We start from the raw sequence: 22,583 nt of genomic DNA, 5'->3' as shown, positions 1-22,583 counted from the left end.
TCTCCCAATTGGAGCTAGAAGAAAAGGAATTTACGGTAAGTAAACAAAATTCCCTTCTTCTTTGTCGCTCCTAATTGGGAGACCCAGACAATTGGGACGTCCAAAAGCAGTCCCTGGGTGGGTATAATAACCCCTCGTGATAGGACCGTAAAAACAGCCCTACCCTACAGGTGGGCCGTCGCCGCCTGAAGGACTTGTCTACCTAGGCTGGCGTCCGCCGAAGCGTAGGTATGCACTTGATAGTGTTTGGTAAAAGTGTGCAGACTCGACCAGGTAGTCGCCTGGCACACCTGCTGAGCCGTAGCCTGGTGTCGTAATGCCCAGGACGCACCCACGGCTCTGGTAGAATGGGCCTTCAGCCCTGAGGGAACCGGAAGCCGAGCAGAACGGTAGGCTTCAAGAATTGGTTCCTTGATCCACCGAGCTAGGGTGGATTTGGAAGCTTGCGACCCTTTGCGCTGACCAGCGACAAGGACAAAGAGTGCATCCGAGCGGTGCAGGGGCGCCGTGCGGGAAATGTAGATCCTGAGCGCTCTCACGAGATCCAACAATGCAAATCCTTTTCACATTGATGAACTGGATGAGGGCACCAGGAAGGCAAGGAGATATCCTGATTAAGATGAAACGGGGATACCACCTTAGGGAGAAACTCCGGAATAGGTCGCAAGACCACCTTGTCCTGGTGAATCACCAGGAAGGGAGATTTGCATGACAGCGCTGCTAGCTCGGACACTCTCCGGAGAGACGTGACCGCTACTAGAAAGGCCACTTTCCGTGAAAGGCGAGAAAGGGAAACATCCCTAATAGGCTCGAAAGGCGGCTTCTGAAGAACAATTAGAACCCTGTTCCGATCCCAGGGCTCTAACGGCCGCTTGTAAGGAGGGACGATATGACAGACCCCTTGTAGGAACGTGCGTCCCTGAGGAAGTCGTGCTAGGCGCTTCTGAAAAAATACAGATAGCACTGAGACTTGCCCCTTGAGGGAGCTGAGCGACAAACCTTTTTCCAACCCGGATTGCAGGAAGGAAAGAAAAGTAGGCAAACTAAATGGCCAGGGAGAGACTCCCTGAGCAGAGCACCAAGACAAGAATATTTTCCACGTCCTGTGGTATATCTTGGTGGAGGTAGGTTTTCTGGCCTGTCTCATGGTGGCAATGACCTCTTGAGACAATCCTGAACCCGCTAGGATCCAGGACTCAATGGCCACACAGTCAGGTTCAGGGCCGCAGAATTCTGATGGAAAAATGGCCCTTGAGACAGCAAGTCTGGTCGGTCTGGTAGTGCCCACGGTTGGCCTACCGCGAGGTGCCACAGATCCGGGTACCACGACCTCCTTGGCCAGTCTGGTGCGACGAGGATGGCGCGGCGGCAGTCGGACCTGATCTTGCGCAGCACTCTGGGCAACAGAGCCAGAGGTGGAAACACATAAGGAAGCCGGAACTGCGACCAATCTTGAACTAAGGCGTCTGCCGCCAGAGCTCGGTGATCGTGAGACCATGCCATGAAAACTGGGACCTTGTTGTTGTGCCGAGACGCCCTTAGGTGGACGTCCGGCATCCCCCAGCGGCGACAGATCTCTTGAAACACGTCTGGGTGAAGAGACCATTCCCCTGCGTCCATACCCTGGCGACTGAGGAAGTCTGCTTCCCAGTTATCCACGCCTGGGATGTGAACTGCGGATATGGTGGAAGCCGTGTCTTCCACCACGTCAGAATACGCCGGACTTCCTGGAAGGCTTGCCGACTGCGAATTCCTCCTTGGTGGTTGATGTATGCCACCGCTGTGGAGTTGTTCGACTGAATACGGATCTGCTTGCCTTCCAGCCACTGCTGGAAGGCTTGTAGAGCAAGATACACTGCTCTGATCTCCAGAACGTTGTGAAGAGTGGACTCTTGCTGAGTCCACATACCTTGAGCCCTGTGGTGGAGAAAGACTGCTCCCCACCCTGACAGATTCGCATCTGTCGTCACTACCGCCCAGGAGGGGGGTAGGAAGGATTTCCCTTTCGACAATGAGGTGGGAAGCAGCCACCATCGAAGAGAATCCTTGGCCGCCTGAGAGAGAGAGACGTTGCTGTCGAGGGACCTCGACCTCCCGTCCCATTGGCGGAGAATGTCCCATTGTAGTGGACGCAGATGAAACTGCGCGAAAGGGAGTGCCCCTATTGCTGCCACCATCTTCCCTAGGAAGTGCATGAGGCGTCTCAAGGGGTGTGACTGACCTTAAAGGAGAGATTGCACCCCTGTCTGCAATGAACGCTATTTGACAAGCGGAAGCTTCACTACCGCTGACAGAGTATGAAACTCCATGCCAAGATATGTTATCGACTGGGTCGGGGTTAGATTCGACTTGGAAAAGTTGATGATCCCCCCGAAACCCTGGAGGGTCTCCAGCGCCACGTTCAGGCTGTGTTGGCATGCCTCTTGAGAAGGCGCCTCGACCAGCAGATCGTCTAAGTAAGGGATCACGGAGTGTCCCTGAGAGTGTAGGACTGCAACTACAGCTGCCATGACTTTGGTGAAGACCCGTGGGGCTGTCGCCAGACCAAAAGGCAGGGCTACGAACTGAAGGTGTTCGTCTCCTATAACGAAGCGTAGAAAACGCTGATGCTCTGGAGCAATCGGTACGTGGAGATAAGCATCCTTGCTGTCCATCGATGCTAGGAAATCTCCTTGAGACATTGCGGCGATGACGGATCGGAGGGATTCCATCCGGAACCGTCTGGTTCTCACGTGGTTGTTGAGAAGCATTAGGTCCCGAACGGGACGGAAAGACCCGTCCTTTTTTGGTACCACAAACAAATTGGAGTAAAAACCGTGACCTTGCTCTTGAAGAGGAACAGGGATCACCACTCCTTCCGCCTTTAGAGTGCACACCGCCTGCAGGAGAGCATCGGCTCGGTCGGGAGGCGGAGACGTTCTGAAGAATCGAGGTGGAGGACGAGAACTGAACTCTATCCTGTACCCGTGAGACAGAATGTCTCGCACCCAACGGTCTTGGACCTGTGGCAGCCAAATGTCGCCAAAGCGGGAGAGCCTGCCACCGACCGAGGATGCGGAGGGAGGAGACCGGAAGTCATGAGGAAGCCGCCTTGGTAGTGGGTCTTCCGGCTGTCTTTTTTGGGCGTGACTGAGCCCGCCAAGAATCTGAACTCCTCTGATCCTTTTGAGTCCTTTTGGACGAGGATAATTGGGACCTGCCCGAACCTCGAAAGGACCGAAACCCCGACTGTCCCATCCTCTGTTGGGGTGTGTCTTGTCTGGGCTGAGGTAAGGATGAATCCTTACCCTTGGACCGTTTTATGATTTCATCCAAGCGCTCACCAAACAGCCGGTCACCAGAAAATGGCAAACTGGTTAAACATTTTTTGGAAGCAGAATCTGCTTTCCATTCCCTTAACCACAAGGCTCTGCGTAAAACCACGGAGTTAGCAGATGCCACTGCCGTACGGCTCGTAGAGTCCAGGACAGCATTAATCGCGTAAGACGCAAATGCAGACATTTGAGAGGTTAAGGATGCCACCTGCGGAACAGCTGTACGTGTGACCGTGTCAATCTGTGCAAGATCAGCTGAAATAGCTTGGAGTGCCCATACGGCTGCGAATGCAGGAGCAAATGACGCGCCGATAGCCTCATAGATGGATTTCAACCAGAGCTCCATCTGTCTGTCAGTGGCATCTTTAAGTGCAGCCCCATCCTCCACTGCAACTATGGATCTAGCCGCAAGCCTGGAGATAGGGGGATCCACCTTGGGACACTGGGTCCAGCTCTTGACCACATCAGGAGGAAAGGGATAACGTGTATCCTTAAGCCGTTTGGAAAAACGCTTATCTGGATAAGCGTGGTGTTTCTGGACTGACTCTCTAAAGACAGAATGGTCCAGAAAAATACTTAATTTCCGCTTGGGAAATCTGAAATGGAATTTCTCCTGCTGTGAAGCTGACTCCTCCACTTGAGGAGCTGGGGGAGAAATATCCAACATTTTATTGATGGACGCGATAAGATTGTTCACTATGGCGTCACCATCAGGAGTATCTCGGGATCAGAATCCTGATCAGCTATTTCCGGCTCATCACACAGAGAATCCTCCTGCTGAGAGCCTGACCAGTGATATGATGTAGGGGGCCGCTCATAGCGAGCTCTCTTAGGCTGTCTGGGACTGTCGTCCGTGTCAGAGCCGTCACCCTGGAATGCATGGGACACCTCCGGAGCCCGGAGCTGTTCCAAATGAGGGGGACCAGGGGACAGTGATTCAACCGTGCCCATGGTCTGCGTTACTGGTCTAGACTGCAAAGTTTCTAGGATTTTAGTCATAGTCACAGATAATCTATCAGCAAAGTGCAAACTCTGTCCCCGTCACCTGGACAGTATTCACAGGTGGTTCTCCCTGGGTCACCTCTAGCAGAGGCCCCGGCCGAACAAGTGCCACAGGGGCTGAGCACTGCACACAATGGGGGTCAGTGGAACCTGCCGGTAGAGTAGCCCCACATGCGGTACAGGCAGCATAGAAAGCCTGTGCCTTGGCACCCTTGGTTTTGCGGACGACATGCTGTTGTCTCCGAGCAATCCAAGAGGGTATATAGTGAAGAATTACCAGCGCCAGTACAGTGCAATGTATAGCATAAAAATACAAATGAACACTGCAGCACAAGTGGGGTAGGCACCAGAGGTGTCGCTTACCGCCCGCTGAAAGCGGGTGTGTGGTCGCTAGAATCCCGTGCCTGGGTCTCCCATAACTTGTCTCCCCTTCTCCAGCTCAAACAGCACGTCAGGAATGGCTGCCGGCGTTCAGTGAAGAGGGGCGGACCGTGGGCGTGCCTCAGACGAAGAGCGGGAAACCAGCGTCTCACTGTGTTCAGTGTGAGGGCTGGAGTATGTAAAGTAAACTCCAGCCCTCGGCGCTGACGTTCTGCACAGCGTCCCGCCCCCACTCTGACTGGCAGGCCTGGGGGCGGGAACGAAACGAACTAGGCCGGAAAAAGCCGGGGACTGTAGTAGTAAGCGCGGCCGTCAAATATGCACGGCGAGCGCGGAAGTCCCCGGCGAACCACAAGTCCCAGCCGCGCCGCAGTTAAAACTGACAGCAGCGGCCGGCGCGACCGTTTCCAAACCATTAACTCCTTCAGCTAGCTGAAGATAGTGTGGCACACGCGCACAGCTCTATTGTCCCGGGCGCACTAACACACCCAGCAATGCTGGTGTGTGTGTGCGCGATTTGCACGGGGACACAGAGTACCTTAATGTAGCAGGGCCATGTCCCTGACGATACTCAGCTCCATGTCCAGCAGATCCCAGGGGCTGTGGATGGAGCACGGTCTCAGTGCCTGGAGACCGGTAAAATCCCACTTCACCCAGAGCCCTAAGGGGGATGGGGAAGGATGCAGCATGTGGGCTCCAGCCTCCGTACCCGCAATGGGTACCTCAACCTTAACAAACACCGCCGACAAAGAGTGGGGTGAGAACGGAGCATGCTGGGGGCCCTAGTATGGGCCCTCTTTTCTTCCATCCGACATAGTCAGCAGCTGCTGCTGACTAAACAGTGGAGCTATGCGTGGATGTCAGCCTCCTTCGCACAAAGCTTGAAAACTGAGGAACCCGTGATCCCACGGGGGGTGTATAGGCAGAAGGGGAGGGGCCTTACACTTTTAAGTGTAATGCTTTGTGTGGCCTCCGGAGGCAGTAGCTATACACCCAATTGTCTGGGTCTCCCAATTAGGAGCGACAAAGAAATAACAGAGCAGATACTCACCCACCCCAGGTTCAGCGCCTACACCCCGTAGCTGCTCAGTTATCAGGGTACATCACTGTAGCAACTCACTGAGCTCAGCAACCATGCCAAGGTAGACGACACAAGCCGCTAAGCTCATTGATTAGCTACAGTGGTGAGGAGCGCTGACAATGCGACTTCACCGCTGCAGCAAAACAGAGTCCTGAGCAGCTGCGGGGAGCCAGCGCTGGACCCACAGTTGGGGAGAGTACTCACTATGTTTGTTGTTTTAGGCATCTTACAGTGCTCTGGATCCACTTTCTTAAAAGTGGAAAACCCCTTGAAGGTAGCACAGTAAATTTAAGTGCAAACAGTGGATCAGGAATTCTTACAGATGCTATCATAATGGAATAGCCTCAAATTATGACCATGTCAATTAAAGGGGTTTTCCGGCTTACTTTGCTAATTTTTATTCATTTCATTATTGGGCTACATTGGGGCAGGTAAGTAGATCAAGTGACTACCTTACCTGCCCTGCTGTCAGCCCCTCTCCCCCCGGCTCAGAGCGGTCAGGTGACCGCTCCTGCCATGATTTTGCTGTTGGCTGACGACCACAGAGCAGACTTCATGTTTCCCCCGCACCCTCCCACACATTCCCCATACTCTCCCCCCCGCAACCTCCCCCCGCCACTGCTGTAGGGCCCGTAAGCTGGGGGAGGGGTTTGGCGGCGGCTGCCGCAGTGTCACTGCCAGCTCCGGGCCCTCTGCTGAGAATCCCACATTCAGATGTATTGGCATCACAAAAGTTGGAAGTCAGAACTTACATCACAGGTGCTCAATGCATCTCTATGAAAGCCAGAATGAGGCTCTCATAGAGTTGCATTCATATGTGACTACCTGCTCGCTCCATGAAACACTGGAGCTGCTGGCAGGTCACAAATAGCCGGAAACTGACTGGAGCAATGCTGGAAATGGATGAAGACACCAGAGGGAATGTATAAAAAAGGCGGGAGGAGACTTACATTTAAAGCAACACTTCAGCGCTGAAATAAAAAAACAGCTGGAGTGGTGCTTTAACCCTAGAACGTGCAACCATAGAAATCTACAATAGAAAACAACTAACCTAGCAGGCCTGCGAGGCCCCAGGTATGCGTTCTAGGGTTAACTATACAGTTGTATACAGTAAAGTTATATTACCTGCTGCATTTGGATCTATCGTTTGGGTAAATGGAATGATGCCCAAACCAAGCCATTCCACAATTATTGAAATCTTCCCAGTTGGCATAAAGAAATCTTCAGCATTCTGAGCAATAAAAGAAAGTAGGTCCATTTAAATCTTTTAACGCAATCTACAAAGCACAAGTATACATATGATACCTGATCAGAGCAAACAACTTTTAAACTTTAGGTTAAAGGCTAGGATGATGCGGCGATAACTGCAGTGCGACAGCAATTCTCTAAATAGTCACACGACACGAGTGACTTGCAGCTGCATGACTATATTGGAGCTCTGAAGCCAACGGTGAAACTCCACCCACAGCCCAGTCACTCAGGAAGACTGGGGTCAGCCGCGGTGATGTCAGGTCAACTAGAAGTTGACCTGACATCACCGGATCCCAGAGGTCAATCGAGCCCCAGGGGTCACTTCATGGGGATGAGTAAACCGTAATAGCACCGAGTTTCCGTAATTCATTCCGCAATGCATTTCCATTGAGAGTTGAATGTTCCTTTTTAAACCCATTTGATCTCAGACAAACCCTATAATTTTTGCACAAAAGAAGTTAGATTATGAATTATATTTATGAAGGGTTTTACACAAATTTGTGTCAAAACGTCACAAAATTTGTCATATGCTTTTGTGGCACGACAAATTGAAACTTCTTGTGATTTTACACTGCTGGACACTTAAAAATTAAGTGTAATCTGGCATTGGTTAGTTGTGTAAGTAAGATCTAAGCCAGATTTATGAATTACAGCTTTTTATAAAACGTGTACAAAAGTCACGAATTCCCTCCAGTAGGAGGGTGGAATAAAAAGTTGGAAATCATCTGTAGACAGAAGTATTACTTATAAAGATGTGACAAAATTATCAAACATGGTGTGACACGAGTGACAAATTTGGTGCAAAAGCAGAACACAACGACAAGCAAACAATGATTCTAAATATATACTACTAGCTGTAGCACCCGGGCGTTGCCCGGGATAGTAACTGTCTCTCTGCCAGTCGCTGTCTGTATGTTTCTCTGTCTGTCTCTTTCCTTGTCGGTCTGTGCCTCTCTGTCTGTATTTGTATCAGTCTGTCTCCTATCTCTGTGGCTGTCTCTTTGCCCGGGCTGTCTCTTTGCCCGGGCTGTCTCTGTGCCCGGCTGTCTCCATGTCTCTTACCACGTCTGTCTCGGTCTGTGTCTCTCTCTCTGTCTCTCTTTATCAGTCTCACCACCGACATCATATAACCTCACACATAAGCTTTTTATACTAACAGTTTACTTTGTTCCTATAGCAACCACTGACAGTTGCTATTAATAACCTTTAGCTTGCAGCTCCATTCAGTAAAATAGAGGCAGGATTTTGGAGTGTAACTGTAAAGCGCGGGGTTAAATTTTCCCATCAAAACATAGTCTATGATGTTCCCGGGGTCACATGGGGAGTCTGTGCAAAATTTCATCATTGTAAATGTGATGGTGCAAATTCCTACATACATACTGTACATGTATGCATCCATCCATACATATACTATGAGCTTTACTGTGTATATTAGATTTTTTATATATATATAATTCTCCTTTTTTCTTACCATGATGCTATTCAAGCTGTCCATGTGCTCGTCTTTTATATACTTTTCAAGGAACTTTTCATAAATGATCCCGGTTGTTGAACACTGGATGAGCTGCGCCCCCTCATGAATCTTCATTTCTGATTCTTTCATCTTTTGTATTGCCTAAAATAAAAAATGCAGAAAACAATAAATGAGGTTAATTTTGGACAGCCACGCTTACTATAAATATAACAACACTTGCTTGCCGCTTTATTTTGGAGTAATCTTTTAAGTTTTCATAGAGTTTGGAAAAACCTGACATTTAAGGCTGCTTTACACCAGACAATCTATCGTGCGATAGATTGTCGGGGTCACGGTTTTTGTGACGCACATCCGGCGTCGCTGGCGATGCCGGCCTGTGTGACACCTCCTAGCGACGCAGTATCGCTCACAAATCGTGAGTCGGGTACTGCTCGTTAGGTTCCATAATATCGTTTAATTTAGTTGTTCATCGTTTCCGTGGTAGCACACGCCGCTCCGTGTGACACCCCGGGAACGATGAACAGCAGCTCACCCGTGTCACGCGGCCGCCGCTGGCTATGTGAAGGAAGGAGGTGGGCGGGATGTTTACGTCCCGCTCATCTCCGCCCCTCCGCTTCCATTGGCTGGCGGCCGTGTGACGTCGCTGTGACGCCGAACGTCCCTCCCACTCCAGGAAGTGGACGTTCGCCACCCATAGCGAGGTCGCACGAGAGGTAAGTACGTGTGACGGGGGTTACCGACTTTGTGCGCCACGGGCAGCGATTTGCCCGTGACGCAAAAAGGACGGGGGCGGGTACGATCGATTGTGAAATTGCACAATCGGTCGTACCGTGTAAAGCAGCCTTTACACCTTCTATATTGTTTAAAGGGGATCTGTCACCAGGGTTTTGCTACCCAATCTCACAACAGTATGATGTAGTAGCATAGACCCCGATTCCAGCGATGTGCCACTTACTAGTTTGCTGGCTTAAGTTTTGATAAAATCACTGTTTTATTTGCAGCTGATTTATAAATTCTCTGAATGATGAGCTCTGTATCACCTTGCCCACACAACTGATTGGCAGCTTTCTGTTCACACTGTGCATAGCCAGAAGTCTGCCAATCAGTGGTGGGGGCGGGGCTATACGGAGTTCATGAATATGGAGGACTAGATAACAGCAGGATTACTAGTCCTCTAGTGATAATTTCCTACTTATAAAACAGTGATGTTATCATAACTACAGCAAGCAGCCCAATAAGTGACATATATCTGGAATCAGGATCTCTGTCTCTACCTTGTGTTGCTCTCAGATTAGGTAGAAATACCTGGTGACAGGTTCCCTGTAGTTTCATCATAGAATATCATCACAACTCACTTCTCCAATTGCTCTTCGTATGTGTAATGGATTATTTCTGCGGACCCCAGGTCCTGATCTTAGTTCTTTAAGATTAAACTTTTTAAGAACTTCACTGCTGCTGCGCCCACCAAGACGCACAATTCCTTTTTCCAAGAACTGGTGGATTCCTGAAAAGCATAAATACATATTTATGTAACAACATATACTGATGTGACAATGGACAGCCAGCACTGCACCCGCAATTGTGACACTACCCTCTCCTCTAGAGAACAGAACACATTACCTATAAATTACAAGCTCGCCAGACACTAGGAATTATTAATTACCTCCAACTAATTTTCTATTAAACTTCGCAAATTAGCCAGCTAATAGCTAACACTATTATCTCACCTTCCCAATAGACACATGCTATCCCATCTCCCCATCCAATTTCACACCAGGTAAATTCTTTAAAGGGAATCTGTCACCAGGTTTTTGCTACCCCATCTGAGAGATAGAGACCCTGATTCCAGCGATGTGTCACTTTACCGAGCTGTTTGCTGTCATTTTGATAAAATCAATGTTTTCTCTGCTGCAGAGCTAGCAGATATACAGAGCTTATGAATATGCTGGACTACCTGCAGCACGCCAAGTAGTCCTCTAATGATAATCTACTGCTGATTAACCAGTGATTTTATCAAAACTCCACTAAGCAGCCCAGTAAGTGACACATCGCTGGAATTAGGATCTCTACCCCTATGTTATGCTACTTTCAGATTAGGTGGCAAAAACCTGGTGACAGATTTGCATTAAAGGGATTCTCCATGAATAGAAACAAAATAAATAATTAAAGCAATTGTCAGTATATATTACTAAATACATTTATTTAACAAATCACAATTGTTTTGTCTAGGCTGCTGCCCTACTACAGATGTTACTGCTCACACTGCTGTCCACTCTGTCTATCTGATCTAATGCCTGCTTTACACGAGACGATCTATCGCACGATGCATCGTCGGGGTCACGGTTTTCGTGACGCACATCCGGCATCGTTCACGACATCGCCTCGTGTGACACCTCCGAGCGACGCAGAATTGCTCACAAATCGTGAGTCGTGTACTCATCGCTAAGTTTTAAAAAATTGTTTATTTAACATGGCGACAGTTGTTCATCGTACCCGGTGTAGCACACATCGCTGTGTGACACCCCAGGAACGATGAACACAGCTCACCTGCGTCCCGCGGCACCCGCCGGCTATGCGGAAGGAAGGAGGTGGGTGGGATGTTTACGTCCCGCTCATCTCCGCTTCTATTGGCCGGCGGCTGTGTGATGTCGCTGTGACGCCGAACGTCCCTCCCCCTTCAGGAAGTGGATGTTCGCTGCCCACAGCGAGGTCGCTCAGCAGGTAAGTACGTGTGATGGGGGTTTAAAACTTTGTGCGACACAGGCAGCGATTTGCCCGTGACGCACAAACGACGGGGGTGGGTACGATCGTTCGTGAAATCGCACGATAGATCGTAACATGTAAAGCCCACATTATACTAGTGAAATCCAAGTGGTGCTTAAGTAAGAAGAGGCTGCTCACACTGCTGTCCACCCTGTCTATATGATCTATTATTGCAGATACTAGGGGTGCTGAGGTAAGAGGATGCTCACACAGCTGTCTATCTGATCTATTATTGGAGATGCCAGGGGTGCTTAGGTAATAAAAGGCTGCTTACACTGCTGTCTACCTTGTCTTTTTAAATGACAGTACATGGCACAGTTCTCTCCAGATCAGAGCAGTTTGGTTTCCTACTGCACATGCTCACATGCACAGATTCCAAGATAAGGGCTTTGTAAGTGTAAAAGTGCCAGTGACCATTTATTCAGATCACCTTCCTGGACAAAATTATTGTGATTTACTAATTAAATATGTTTAGGAATTAATTTATAATTTGTTTCTTTTAGTTATTTTTTGCCATTACCAGGGAACCCATTTAACTTGACATTATCATTATATGAAAGAAAACGTTCTACCTCACGTTGGACACCAAGTGACATTCTTGACTAAGAGCACCACAAATAAGAAACACATAAGTGACTCATTGCTCTTGTAGGTCTGAAGTCTATTATGACAATTGTAATAAAGAGACAAGATCGTCCTGGATATTTTTTACATGCTAAAATTACTGGAGACCACACAATTTAATCCATAGAGTGAAAACTCCAGCCAAGTAGGTGAGCTAGTTCCTTACTTGAGAAGAGGAGTATTCTATCCTTCTGAAACGCAACCTTTTCCACTAGATGCCCTACAACCTACTTACTATAATACAGAAAATTCACCAACCCCCCCAACCAGGTGACATGGACTATAAAATGCCCTCCACGTCCTAACAGACACCATGAAAAAACCCTAACAAATGCTATACATCATCAAGGACACCTATTATACACACAAGGTTAGTTAACGTCCCAATACTTTACTGCTTTGTATATAATATACTCTTTGTGAGCTTCACATACCTTCCAGAAACTGATCTAATGCATGATTTGTGTAACACACCACAAGAATAGGACCTGATTGTCCATTTCCTTGCCACACATTAGTATTGGTGAGCAAAGCCCGCGCAATCTTCAGTCCCACATATGTCTTGCCTAAAAGAAAGAAAAAAGAAATAATCTCTCATATGTTCATGTATGTATATCTTCTGCTAATTGCTTTAGATTTTCTATTCCCTGCTATTATTTAGTATAGATAGTCACCTGTGCCCGGTGGTCCTTGGATGATGGCAAGTTCCTTAGTGAGTGCCAATCGTAAAGCTTCTATTTGAGACTCATCAAAGCCAAGAGTTTCTTTAGATGGCCACTGTTGGGGATCTAGAACATTAACTTTGTTCTCAATAGTTGTATCTGCGTCTTTATTTAACAAATTGCTAAAGTCATACTGCACACCAGCATTGAGATAGTGTGGTGGTCCAACATCCCTCTCACATGATACTATATATTTCTGGAAAGGTATATCCTGGACATTCATCTGTTGCAACCCCTCCAAGACATGGCGATATGCCTCAAAGTATGCTGTTGTTTCCACCATGATAAAGGAATCTATTGGACGTACTGTTGCAAGTAGTCCTCTGCTCTGATCACTGAATTGCAGCTGGATCTCACCTTGCTCCACCTCTTTTACATCACGATTAGAAACCATGGCAAAGAGAAAGGTTTCAAAATTGTCTTGAGATAAACAGACTAGAGAGCCATATAACAGACGCTTGGAGTTCTGCCATCGTATGTTCTTCAATGGCTTTATATCAAACTGCACCTTGTAGATAATACCAGAATGTGTGCACAGGGGAGCCAACACTCGAGTGTCAAAGTAAATTCTGATGTCATCAAACCTCATTTTTCGTAAGCCTCTATCATCATCATGCATCAGGATCTGCTGTATTCCTTTTCTTAATGGTCGCACAAAATCTTCTCTCAAAAGTCGGAAATGAGTGTCCAAGTAAATTTCTGTGCTTTCATACTTGTTCTTTAATGTATTAGGCCTAAGGAAAGGCTTTTCATTCAAGTGAATTTCATCGTGACCTGGATACATGCTCATGGTTCTAAAGTCCTCTGCCGGAACCTCTGGTCCCAGAACCATGCGTGTGTCCACACGCAGTGTCCCCTCTCTCCTCTTACACTGAAGATGTTGTACGTGATTTGATATTCTCTCTAGGCTTTGCTCGATGTTCTCACCAACATGTACTCCAGATGTGCGCAAAACGTTCAAAGAGCCAGGTATAAGAGAAACCAACAAAGAGGTTTCTTGCAAGCTACTGGCAGGAAAAACACTAGTAATCTCCTGAAGAAGGCTCAATATGTTGAGAATATTATCAGGATAGCGATGCCTCCTCTCTGGCACAATCTCTGTCAGCATGCCAACTATATAGCGTGGCAGGCAGATGGAGAGGAATGCAGATGACTTAACCTGATTAAGAAGATACTGTACACTTTGCCTATCTAACCGAGCCGTACATGCTCTGCAAAGCACCCTGCAAACCATTTCCACAAAATCTGGCCTCATTTCTGCTGCTGACAGCAAATTATTGAGACCAGAGTGTGCAGTTAGTGTTATTACCACTTCTGAGGGTTCCTTGTCAAGTAGTCCTTCTAGAGCTTTGTACCCTAAAAATCTAACTTGCTTCTCTTTTCCATTTTCTATACCTTGTGGTGGTCTCTGCTGTCTATGATCTTGATCAGCTTGCTGATTGTGATTTTCTCTCCTGAAAACATTGCCTTGATGGCCACCACCTCTTTCATTTCTTCTGCCTGCACCAGGCATATTCTGTCCACCACCTCTAGGATGATTTTGTCCCCTTACACCTTGTTCATTTCTTCTACCACCATGTTGATTTTGTTCTCCAGCATGTTGTTCATTTCTTCTTTCAGGTCCAGGATTACCTCTTCCACCACCTCGTTGTCCATGTTGACCACCAGCTCTAAGTTCCCACATTCTACCAGCTTGTTGTGCATTTCTGCCTCCACCTCTTTGACCATGCTGTCCTTCCATCACTTCTTGTCTTCCACCTTGATTCCTTTGCTGATGATGTTGACCTCTGTCTGGAACAAAAATCAGTAAATGTCACAATATTTGTTTTTGCTCTTCACCAAATACCAAAAAGGATCACAAAATAACCAGCTTTAACCCCTTCACACCCATGTGATTTTCAATTTTTTACTCCCCCTCTTCCAAGAGCCATAATTTTTTTATTTTTCTGTCAATATTGCGATATGAGGGCTTGATTTTTGCGAGAAGAGTTGTACTTTTGAATGAAACCATTAGTTTTACCATATAGTGTACTGAAAACAGGAAAAAATTCCTAGTGGGGTGAAATTGAAAAAAAAAAGTGCAATTGCATGATGGTTTTTGGGGTCTTTTATTCACCGTATTAACTATATAGTAAAACTGACATATCAGTATGATGCCTCATGTCGGTATGGATTCGTAGATACCAAACATGTATAGTTTTACTTTTATTTAAGTGTTGAAAAAAAATTAAGAATTTTCTCAAAAAAACAGTAGCGCTTTTGTTGCCATTTTCCGGGATCCCTAGTGTTCTCATTTTTGGGGATCTGGGGCTCAGTGATGGATTATTTTTTGTGTCTTGAGCTGACATTTTAATTATACCATTTTTGGAGAGGTGCGAAGTCTTGATCGCCTTCTACTGTATTTTAAGGCAATGTTGCAGCAACCAAAAAAACGTAAATTTTGTCGTTTGGAATTTTTTTCTCACTACACCGTGTACCGATCAGATTAATTGATTTTACATTTTGATAGATAGGGCAATTCTAAATGCAACAATACCAAATATGTCGCTGGTTATTAATGTTTTATTTTCAATGGGGTGAAAGGGGAGTGATTTGAACTCTTAGAAAAATATGAAAAAAGCCCCAAAAAACTAACTTTTTTTTCATTGATTTTACTAGTCCCTTGGGGGAACTTTGTGCCTGCACAGTCCAATCGCTTCTCCTGATCAGATTTATTTTTTTACACAAATATACATATTTATTGGCATAAATAATTTTTCATTGTTAGTTCTTTATATTCTGTTTTCAATATTTTTTACAATTTTTTTTTAACCTTTTTACTTTTTCCCTATATGGGACACTAACTTTTATTGCTCTGATCACTGATACAATGTAATGCAATGCACCAGCATTGTAATACATTATATCTGTCAATACTACACTGGCAGAAACATTTTGGACCATGCTTCCTATCATGGTCTAAAAGGCTTCCCATAGCTGGGTGACCCGGAGATTGTCATGACAACCTCAGGTTACCATAGCAACAATTAGACCTTGCAATGATGTTGCGGGGCCACCGGTTGGACAGGAGAGAGAGTAAACTCTCTCTTGATATTAATTTCGGCATTTACGTGGCTAAACAGGCCAGGGTGGTGCAGGCAGTGGTCCTGACTGTGACAGCCAGGTCTCGGCTGTCATGTAAGCCTAGCTCCCTGCGGCAAATGCGCGTGCACAGCTCGTACTGGTACGCCCAATAACATAGAACTTACTTCTCTGATTGGGGTGATGAAGATCATCTGGAGGTTCATCTCTTCGCCTTCTCTCAGGATCCATGGATAGTTCTCGAAAGCTTTATAAAATAAGTTGATCAAAATGAAGTAAAGTGACCATAGTATTATTATAAATTTTACTCTATTTACATGAATTTTAAAGACTTACTTAGTATACAGAGATTTTGGCACTATTGTAAAAAAAAAACCTCAATGTGAGCACAACATGTGAACAAGTGCAGTTGCAGGTTCCTGTTTATGGAAGACTTGTGACAAACAGCTGATTATTTAGCCTACAACTGTCGATACACTATATCACAAAAGTGAGTACACCATTCACATTTTTGTAAATATATTATATCTTTTCTTGTATAACAGTGTAAATTTGGTGTGCCCACTAAATAACTCAACACACAGCCATTAATGTCTAAACCGCTGGCAACAAAAATGAGTACACCTCTAACTGGAAATGGCTAAATTGTGGCCAATTAATCCTTCCCGGTATTATGTGACTCATTAGTGTTGCTAGGTCTCTGATGTGAATAGGGAGCAGGTGTGTTATATTTGGTGTTATCGCTCACACACTCATACTGGTCACTGGAAGTTTAACATGGCACCTCATGGCAAAGAATTCTCTAAGGATCTGAAAGAAAGAATTATTGCTCTACATAAAGATGGCCTAGGCTATAAGAAGATGCTAATATTTGGAAACTGAGCTTCAGTACAATGGCCAAGACCATACAGTGGTTTAACAAGACAGATTCCTCTTAGAACAGGCCTTGCTATGGTCAATCAAAAGGAATAGGAGTACACATGCTCAGCATCATATCCAGAGGTTGCCTTTACAAAATACACTTATCAGTGCTGTCAGCATTACTGCAGAGGTTAAACTGATGGAGGGTCAGCCTGTCAGTGCTCAGACCATATGCCGTACACTGCATCAAAATTGTCTTCCTTCTGGTTGTCATCCCAGAAGGAAGCCTCTTATAAAGATAGTGTGTAAGAAAGCCCCCAAACAGTTTTCTGAAGACAAGCAGACTAAGGAAATGGATTTACTGGAACCATATCCTGTGATCTGAAAACCAGATTACTTATTTGGTTCAGATGGTGTCAACCAAATGAAGTACAAAGACAAGTGTGTCTACAGTCAAGCATGGTGTCATGGTTTAGGGTTGTATGAGTGCTGCCAGCTGTGTGGAGCTACAGTTCATTGAGGAATCCATGAATACCAACATGTAGTGTGACATACCGAAGCAGAGCATGATCCAGTGCCTGCCACAGTACAATATTCCAACATGATAATGACCCAAACACACCTCCAAGACAACTGCTGCCTTGCTACAGAAACTGAGGGTAAAGGTGCTGGACTGGCCAAGCATGTCTCCAGACCTAAACACTATGGAGCATCTGTGAGGCCTCCACAAATGGAAGGTGGAGGAGTGTGAGGTCTCTAACATCCATCAGCTCTGTGATATCGTCATGGAAGGGGATTTCAGTGGCTGCTGTGAAGCTCTAGTAAACTTTATGCTCAAAAGAGTTAAAACAGTGCTTGAAAATAATGGAAGCCACACAAAATATTGACACTTTGGGCACAATTTGGCCATTTTCACTGAGGGGTGTACTCATGTCTGTTTCCAGCAGTTTAGACGTATATGGCGGTGTGTTGCCTGTACACTGACTACTTTACATTGCATAAAAGTGTCACATCTTCAGTTGTTCCATGAAAAGTTATAATAAAATATTTACAAAAATGTGAGGGGTGTACTCTCTTTTGTGATATTCTGTATATGGAATGCTTTAAGGGGTACTTCAGGCTTTAAAATTTGATGGCTTATCTTTAGGATACGGAGTTGTGTCACTTTCAATCCTCAGAAGAGCCCTACTCCTTTGCCCCTTGTCTTCCTGCAAACTGATGGGGGAGTGTGCTTCTGAGGATTGACATTTCAGGGCTGGAGGAATGGCTTAGGCAACTTTCACACTTGCGTTAATTACCTTCAGTCACAATCCACCCTTTTGGAAAACAGCGGAATCAGTTAACGGATTCTGCTGTTTCCCATAGACTTGTATGGATGATGGATCATGCCAAAAGTACCTGCGTTGCTTTCACTGGCCGACGCTGCGTTACTTCCTCCGGGCGGAAGGAACGCAGCATGTAATGTTTTTTGAGCGGCGGAATCCTCTATTTTTCACTGCGCATGCTCAATTTTTTTTTTTTTTAAATCACAGAAACTTTATTTTGTCTCTCGGTGGCCGAACGTTCAGCTGAGCACCCAGCCGCCGGCATGTGAGAGCGCTCAGCTGAGCGCCCGGCCGCCGGCAGTGAGAGCGCTCAGCTGAGCGCCCGGCCGCCGGCATGTGAGAGCGCTCAGCTGAGCGCCCGGCCGCCGGCATGTGAGAGCGCTCAGCTGATCGCCCGGCCGCCGGCATGTGAGAGCGCTCAGCTGAGCGCCCGGCCGCCGGCATGTGAGAGCGCTCAGCTGAGCGCCCGGCCGCCGGCATGTGAGAGCGCTCAGCTGAGCGCCCGGCCGCCGGCATGTGAGAGCGCTCAGCTGAGCGCCCGGCCGCCGGCATGTGAGAGCGCTCAGCTGAGCGCCCGGCCGCCGGCATGTGAGAGCGCTCAGCTGAGCGCCCGGCCGCCGGCATGTGAGAGCGCTCAGCTGAGCGCCCGGCCGCCGGCATGTGAGAGCGCTCAGCTGAGCGCCCGGCCGCCGGCATGTGAGAGCGCTCAGCTGAGCGCCCGGCCGCCGGCATGTGAGAGCGCTCAGCTGAGCGCCCGGCCGCCGGCATGGGAGAGCGCTCAGCTGAGCGCCCGGCCGCCGGCATGTGAGAGCGCTCAGCTGAGCGCCCGGCCGCCGGCATGTGACAGCGGTCAGCTGAGGGCCCGGCCGCCGGCATGTGAGAGCGCTCAGCTGAGTGCCCGGCCACCGACATGTGAGAGCGCTCAGCTGATCGCCCGGCCGCCGGGTGATCGGCTAATCGTTCACAATAGTCTGCTGCATGTAAAACTGTAAAGAAGAAAAAAAAAAAAAAAAGCTTTCCGTTGTTTTGTACGATCCGTTGCATCCGTTGTGCCATTATATGCAACGCATTTGTTGCATCCGTCACACAACGCAATGCAACAGATGCCGTTCAATGCAAGTGTGAAACTAGCCTTAGTTGCTCAACCTAAACTGTACGCTCTCCAAGAAAGGTAGCTTTGCCTTGTCAGCATCGGATGAGTACTGAAGTTGTCTGGATCCAGCCATTTGACAGCAGATTGAATGTGTTGGCTTCTTTACTAGGAAATCGTCCACCTATGGAGTGGTCGGTAACCTTGACAGCAAGTTGTAAACTATGGAATTAAAAATCTCCGTTATTGAGAACAGAGAGGATTTTTAATGAGAGGTAGATTTGCCAACTTAATAAGATGAGACTTTTTAATCATTCAGTCAAAGGGAAATTCCAGGCATTTGTTTACTTTGTACTTTGATTTCCCAATAGTGAATAGAAGCGAGAAACCAGCTTGACAACACTGGTACAAACAAACAAGAGTTCTGCACTGGTCTAGTGCTGTTGTGCTACTCAAAGGGTGTACTGCCAAAGCAATCATGTGAAGATGTGCCCTAATTCAGAATCTGTATCAGGTAACACTACCTACAATGTAAGCTTTATGCTCCGGCGGGCTTCACATCAGCGGTATTCTGCCGCAATGCCTGATCCGGCACAAATGCGTTTCACTTCAATGCATTTCCTATGGATTTGCGGCAAGTTCCGGTCACATGCAGTTGCGTGCGTCATACACAACCACATGTGACCGGAACTTGCCGCGAGTCCATAGGAAATGCATTGAAGTGAAACGCATTTGTGCCGGATCCGGCATTGCGGCATAATACTGCTGATGTGAAGCCCGCCTATTAGACACAATAGTTCTCACACTAGGAGACAGAGTTACAGATAATATGAAATAGGAAATGAAAGAAGAAAGTGATGTGTTAGCAGATAGGACTGTCCCTTGAAGGAGGTGGTAATAAATTGTGCCATTCGGCCAGTTTCCAACCTTCTTATTTGCTAACAATGCATTTCTTCTGTAAAGGGAAGTCGTGCACAGATTCTCAGTAGCCAGGAGGGAAGAGATCTGACCAGCTCAGCTGTACTCCTACGATAAGGCCGGGGCCACACGGGGCACTAGTGCGATGCTCGCATGACACTCGGCTCACGCTGGCAGCACAGCAGGAGCAAAGTGTCATGCGAGTGTCCCTGCAACTGAGGTCCGACTGTGCGAGCGGACCTCAGCTGCGGGGGGAGGGCCGGCATGGAGGAGGGGCGGGAGGGATTTATCTCCCTCTCACCTCTGTAGCTGGCTATTGCAATTCTCGCTCTGCACGTGCGGTACACCGGTGTAATGCAAGTGCAGTGCGATCTTTCTCTCACCCTATACACTTGAATGGGTGCGAGAGAAAGAGTCTCACATTACAATCGCACCATGCTGCAATTGTTTTCTCGGTCCGATTAGGGCTGAGAAAATAATCGCTCATGGGTGCTGACACACAGGCTAATATTGGTCCGAGTGGAATGCGATGTTTTATCGCGCTCCACTCGCACCATTTTTCTCGCCGGGTGGCTTAGGCCTAAGAGGTCAACCGGGGACACAGTATATACAAACTATTTATTGCTATACACCTTCTTTTCAATTTTGGTATCTCAGAAAACACTGAAAGAATTGCATGCTGCAGATTTGATTCTGCTTCAAATCTGCAAGGAAATAATATGCAATGTGTGCATGAGACTTCAGGAATTGCATTCACTTTGCTGGTATTAGAAAATGTTCCAGTTTTTGTGACATTATCATGGTGCTGTGGAGGTGTTATATTTAGTCTTCTGCTGTTATGCACTTTTTAAATGCTTTTAAAGGGAACCAGTCATTAAAAGAAAAAAAACACTGTAAACTTGCAGATATGTGGTTACTCTCACAATTATAGCATTCGGATACTATGTGGAAATGATCGTTATTCCTTCCGGCGGCCTGGGGCTTTCAGTCATAAAGACGTGGCTATAACCACAACCCGGAACTGACAAAGTTGGCTCTGTACTCATGCACTGCTGAGGCAGCTGTCAGTCAGTGCTAGGGACGTGGTTATAGCTGCCGCTCACTAAGCTCAAAGCGGTGACCAAAAACGTGTCAGCTGTGATGCTAGGACTGAAAGCAGGAGGCTCCTGGGAGGAATAAAGTTCATTTTCTCCCAGAAGCGGGACTCAGTGTCTCTCAGTGTGATAATCGCATGGTGTTAGAAAACTTAAGCTGAAGGTTAACACAATTTCTGCAGGTTAATAGGATTTTTGTACATGACAGGTTCCCCTTTATGTTGTTTGTATGTATCAATTTATCCAATAAATTATATTAACCAGCATTTAGTATGCATAAACCCTTCTATATACCGTATTTCTCTTTCATTTTTTCCTCTTGTTTGCTAGTGTTGTACAGTTCGAGAAAGGGCAGGCAGAGATTTTTTTTAAACCAGATTTACATTGAATGAAATAAAGAATGGCGACTCATGTTCCATCAGGTAACGTTATTATTAAGATGTTCTCATGGGTTTTCCAAGAATCTACACTTTCACTTATATCCTATCCTCCATATACGTTAAGTTTCATACTGTAGGGATCACCACCATTCACTAAAAGTGGGTCCTAACGGCCCTTATGTGGAGCAACACTCAAGCAATGTCACTTCTCTATTCCAAGTGTATGGAGTATGCATAGGGCGGCGGTGCGCATACGCAATCAACGCTCTATTACAATAAAGAAAATGATAATTGTCGATTTTTTTAAAAAACTTTTACCATGATTATTTCTGGATTTCATGGAAGAAAAAAAAAAAAAAAAAAAAAAGAAGAACATCTAGACATAAGGAAAGCAATTATTTCCAAATATTGCATGAAAATATTTAACAAATGCATTATGTGACTGCTTTGTGCCAGTGGCACGTAGTCGTGAAATTTACATTATTTACATTGAATCGATATATTAGTTTTTAAGCATGTAATGATGTGAGGAAAACAAACCAAACCGAAAAATTAACTCTTCCTCTAAAATCAATACTTTGTCAATTTGAATTGACAAATAAAGTATTGATTTTAGAGGAAGAGTTCATTTTTCGGTTTGGTTAGTTTCGTAGGAATCTCCTTATATTCATCACTCTGGTCCTTCAAATGATGTAAGGAACCTACCTGAAAGCCCCTGCTGCCTGTGTTCTGTGTCAGTCTCAGTACAAGGCTGTGTCAAGACCTTATAATAATCCTCTTGGTTTGCTTCTTGCCACTTTGTCTATATGAACAGTCTGCAGTTTCGGTCCTGTCATGCCCTGGTATAAATACACAGCTGAGATCCCTCCCTTAAATCACTTTCAGTTTCCATTCTCTCTACATCTCTCTCTGGATGGGAAATAAAGGGAGGGGGGTGAAACTGCCGCTCGCTCGTAGGAAAGGGAAAGCTAAAAATAATACTGAATTGACAGTTTCATATGGATGACAACCCATTACCCTATGTCCTCATAAAAGGTAATAATATAGTCGAAGAACCATGACACTCAAATTACCACTATAGAACTGAGTTTTATTGATAAGGCTGCTTTCACACATCAGTTTTTCTGCCATCAGGCATGATCCGGCAAAAATAATGATGCGACAGATCCGGCGAAAAAACGGATCCCGTCGCATCAGTATTTTCCATGTGTTCCTTCCGTTT

The 22,583-nt window shown here is 46.4% G+C and overlaps 1 protein-coding gene across 1 annotated transcript in view; it reads right to left on the bottom strand.

Annotated features, from left to right (window-relative positions):
• Window positions 1-22,162, bottom strand: part of LOC142266238 (NFX1-type zinc finger-containing protein 1-like) — a 62,261-nt gene extending 40,099 nt beyond the window's left edge. The window contains 7 exon segments of the mRNA XM_075332305.1: window positions 6,904-7,009; window positions 8,501-8,644; window positions 9,859-10,007; window positions 12,325-12,456; window positions 12,565-14,403; window positions 15,861-15,940; window positions 22,067-22,162. Coding sequence (XP_075188420.1) covers window positions 6,904-7,009; window positions 8,501-8,644; window positions 9,859-10,007; window positions 12,325-12,456; window positions 12,565-14,403; window positions 15,861-15,924 — 2,434 coding nt within the window. The 5' untranslated portion in view covers window positions 15,925-15,940; window positions 22,067-22,162.
• Between the last annotated feature and the right edge of the window lie 421 nt (window positions 22,163-22,583).

Source organism: Anomaloglossus baeobatrachus, unplaced genomic scaffold (assembly GCF_048569485.1).
Source record: "Anomaloglossus baeobatrachus isolate aAnoBae1 unplaced genomic scaffold, aAnoBae1.hap1 Scaffold_2826, whole genome shotgun sequence".
In the NCBI taxonomy this organism is placed as follows: domain Eukaryota; kingdom Metazoa; phylum Chordata; class Amphibia; order Anura; family Aromobatidae; genus Anomaloglossus; species Anomaloglossus baeobatrachus.
The sequence above is the reverse complement of the archived record's forward strand: the minus strand, read 5'-3'. Positions and strand labels throughout refer to the sequence as shown.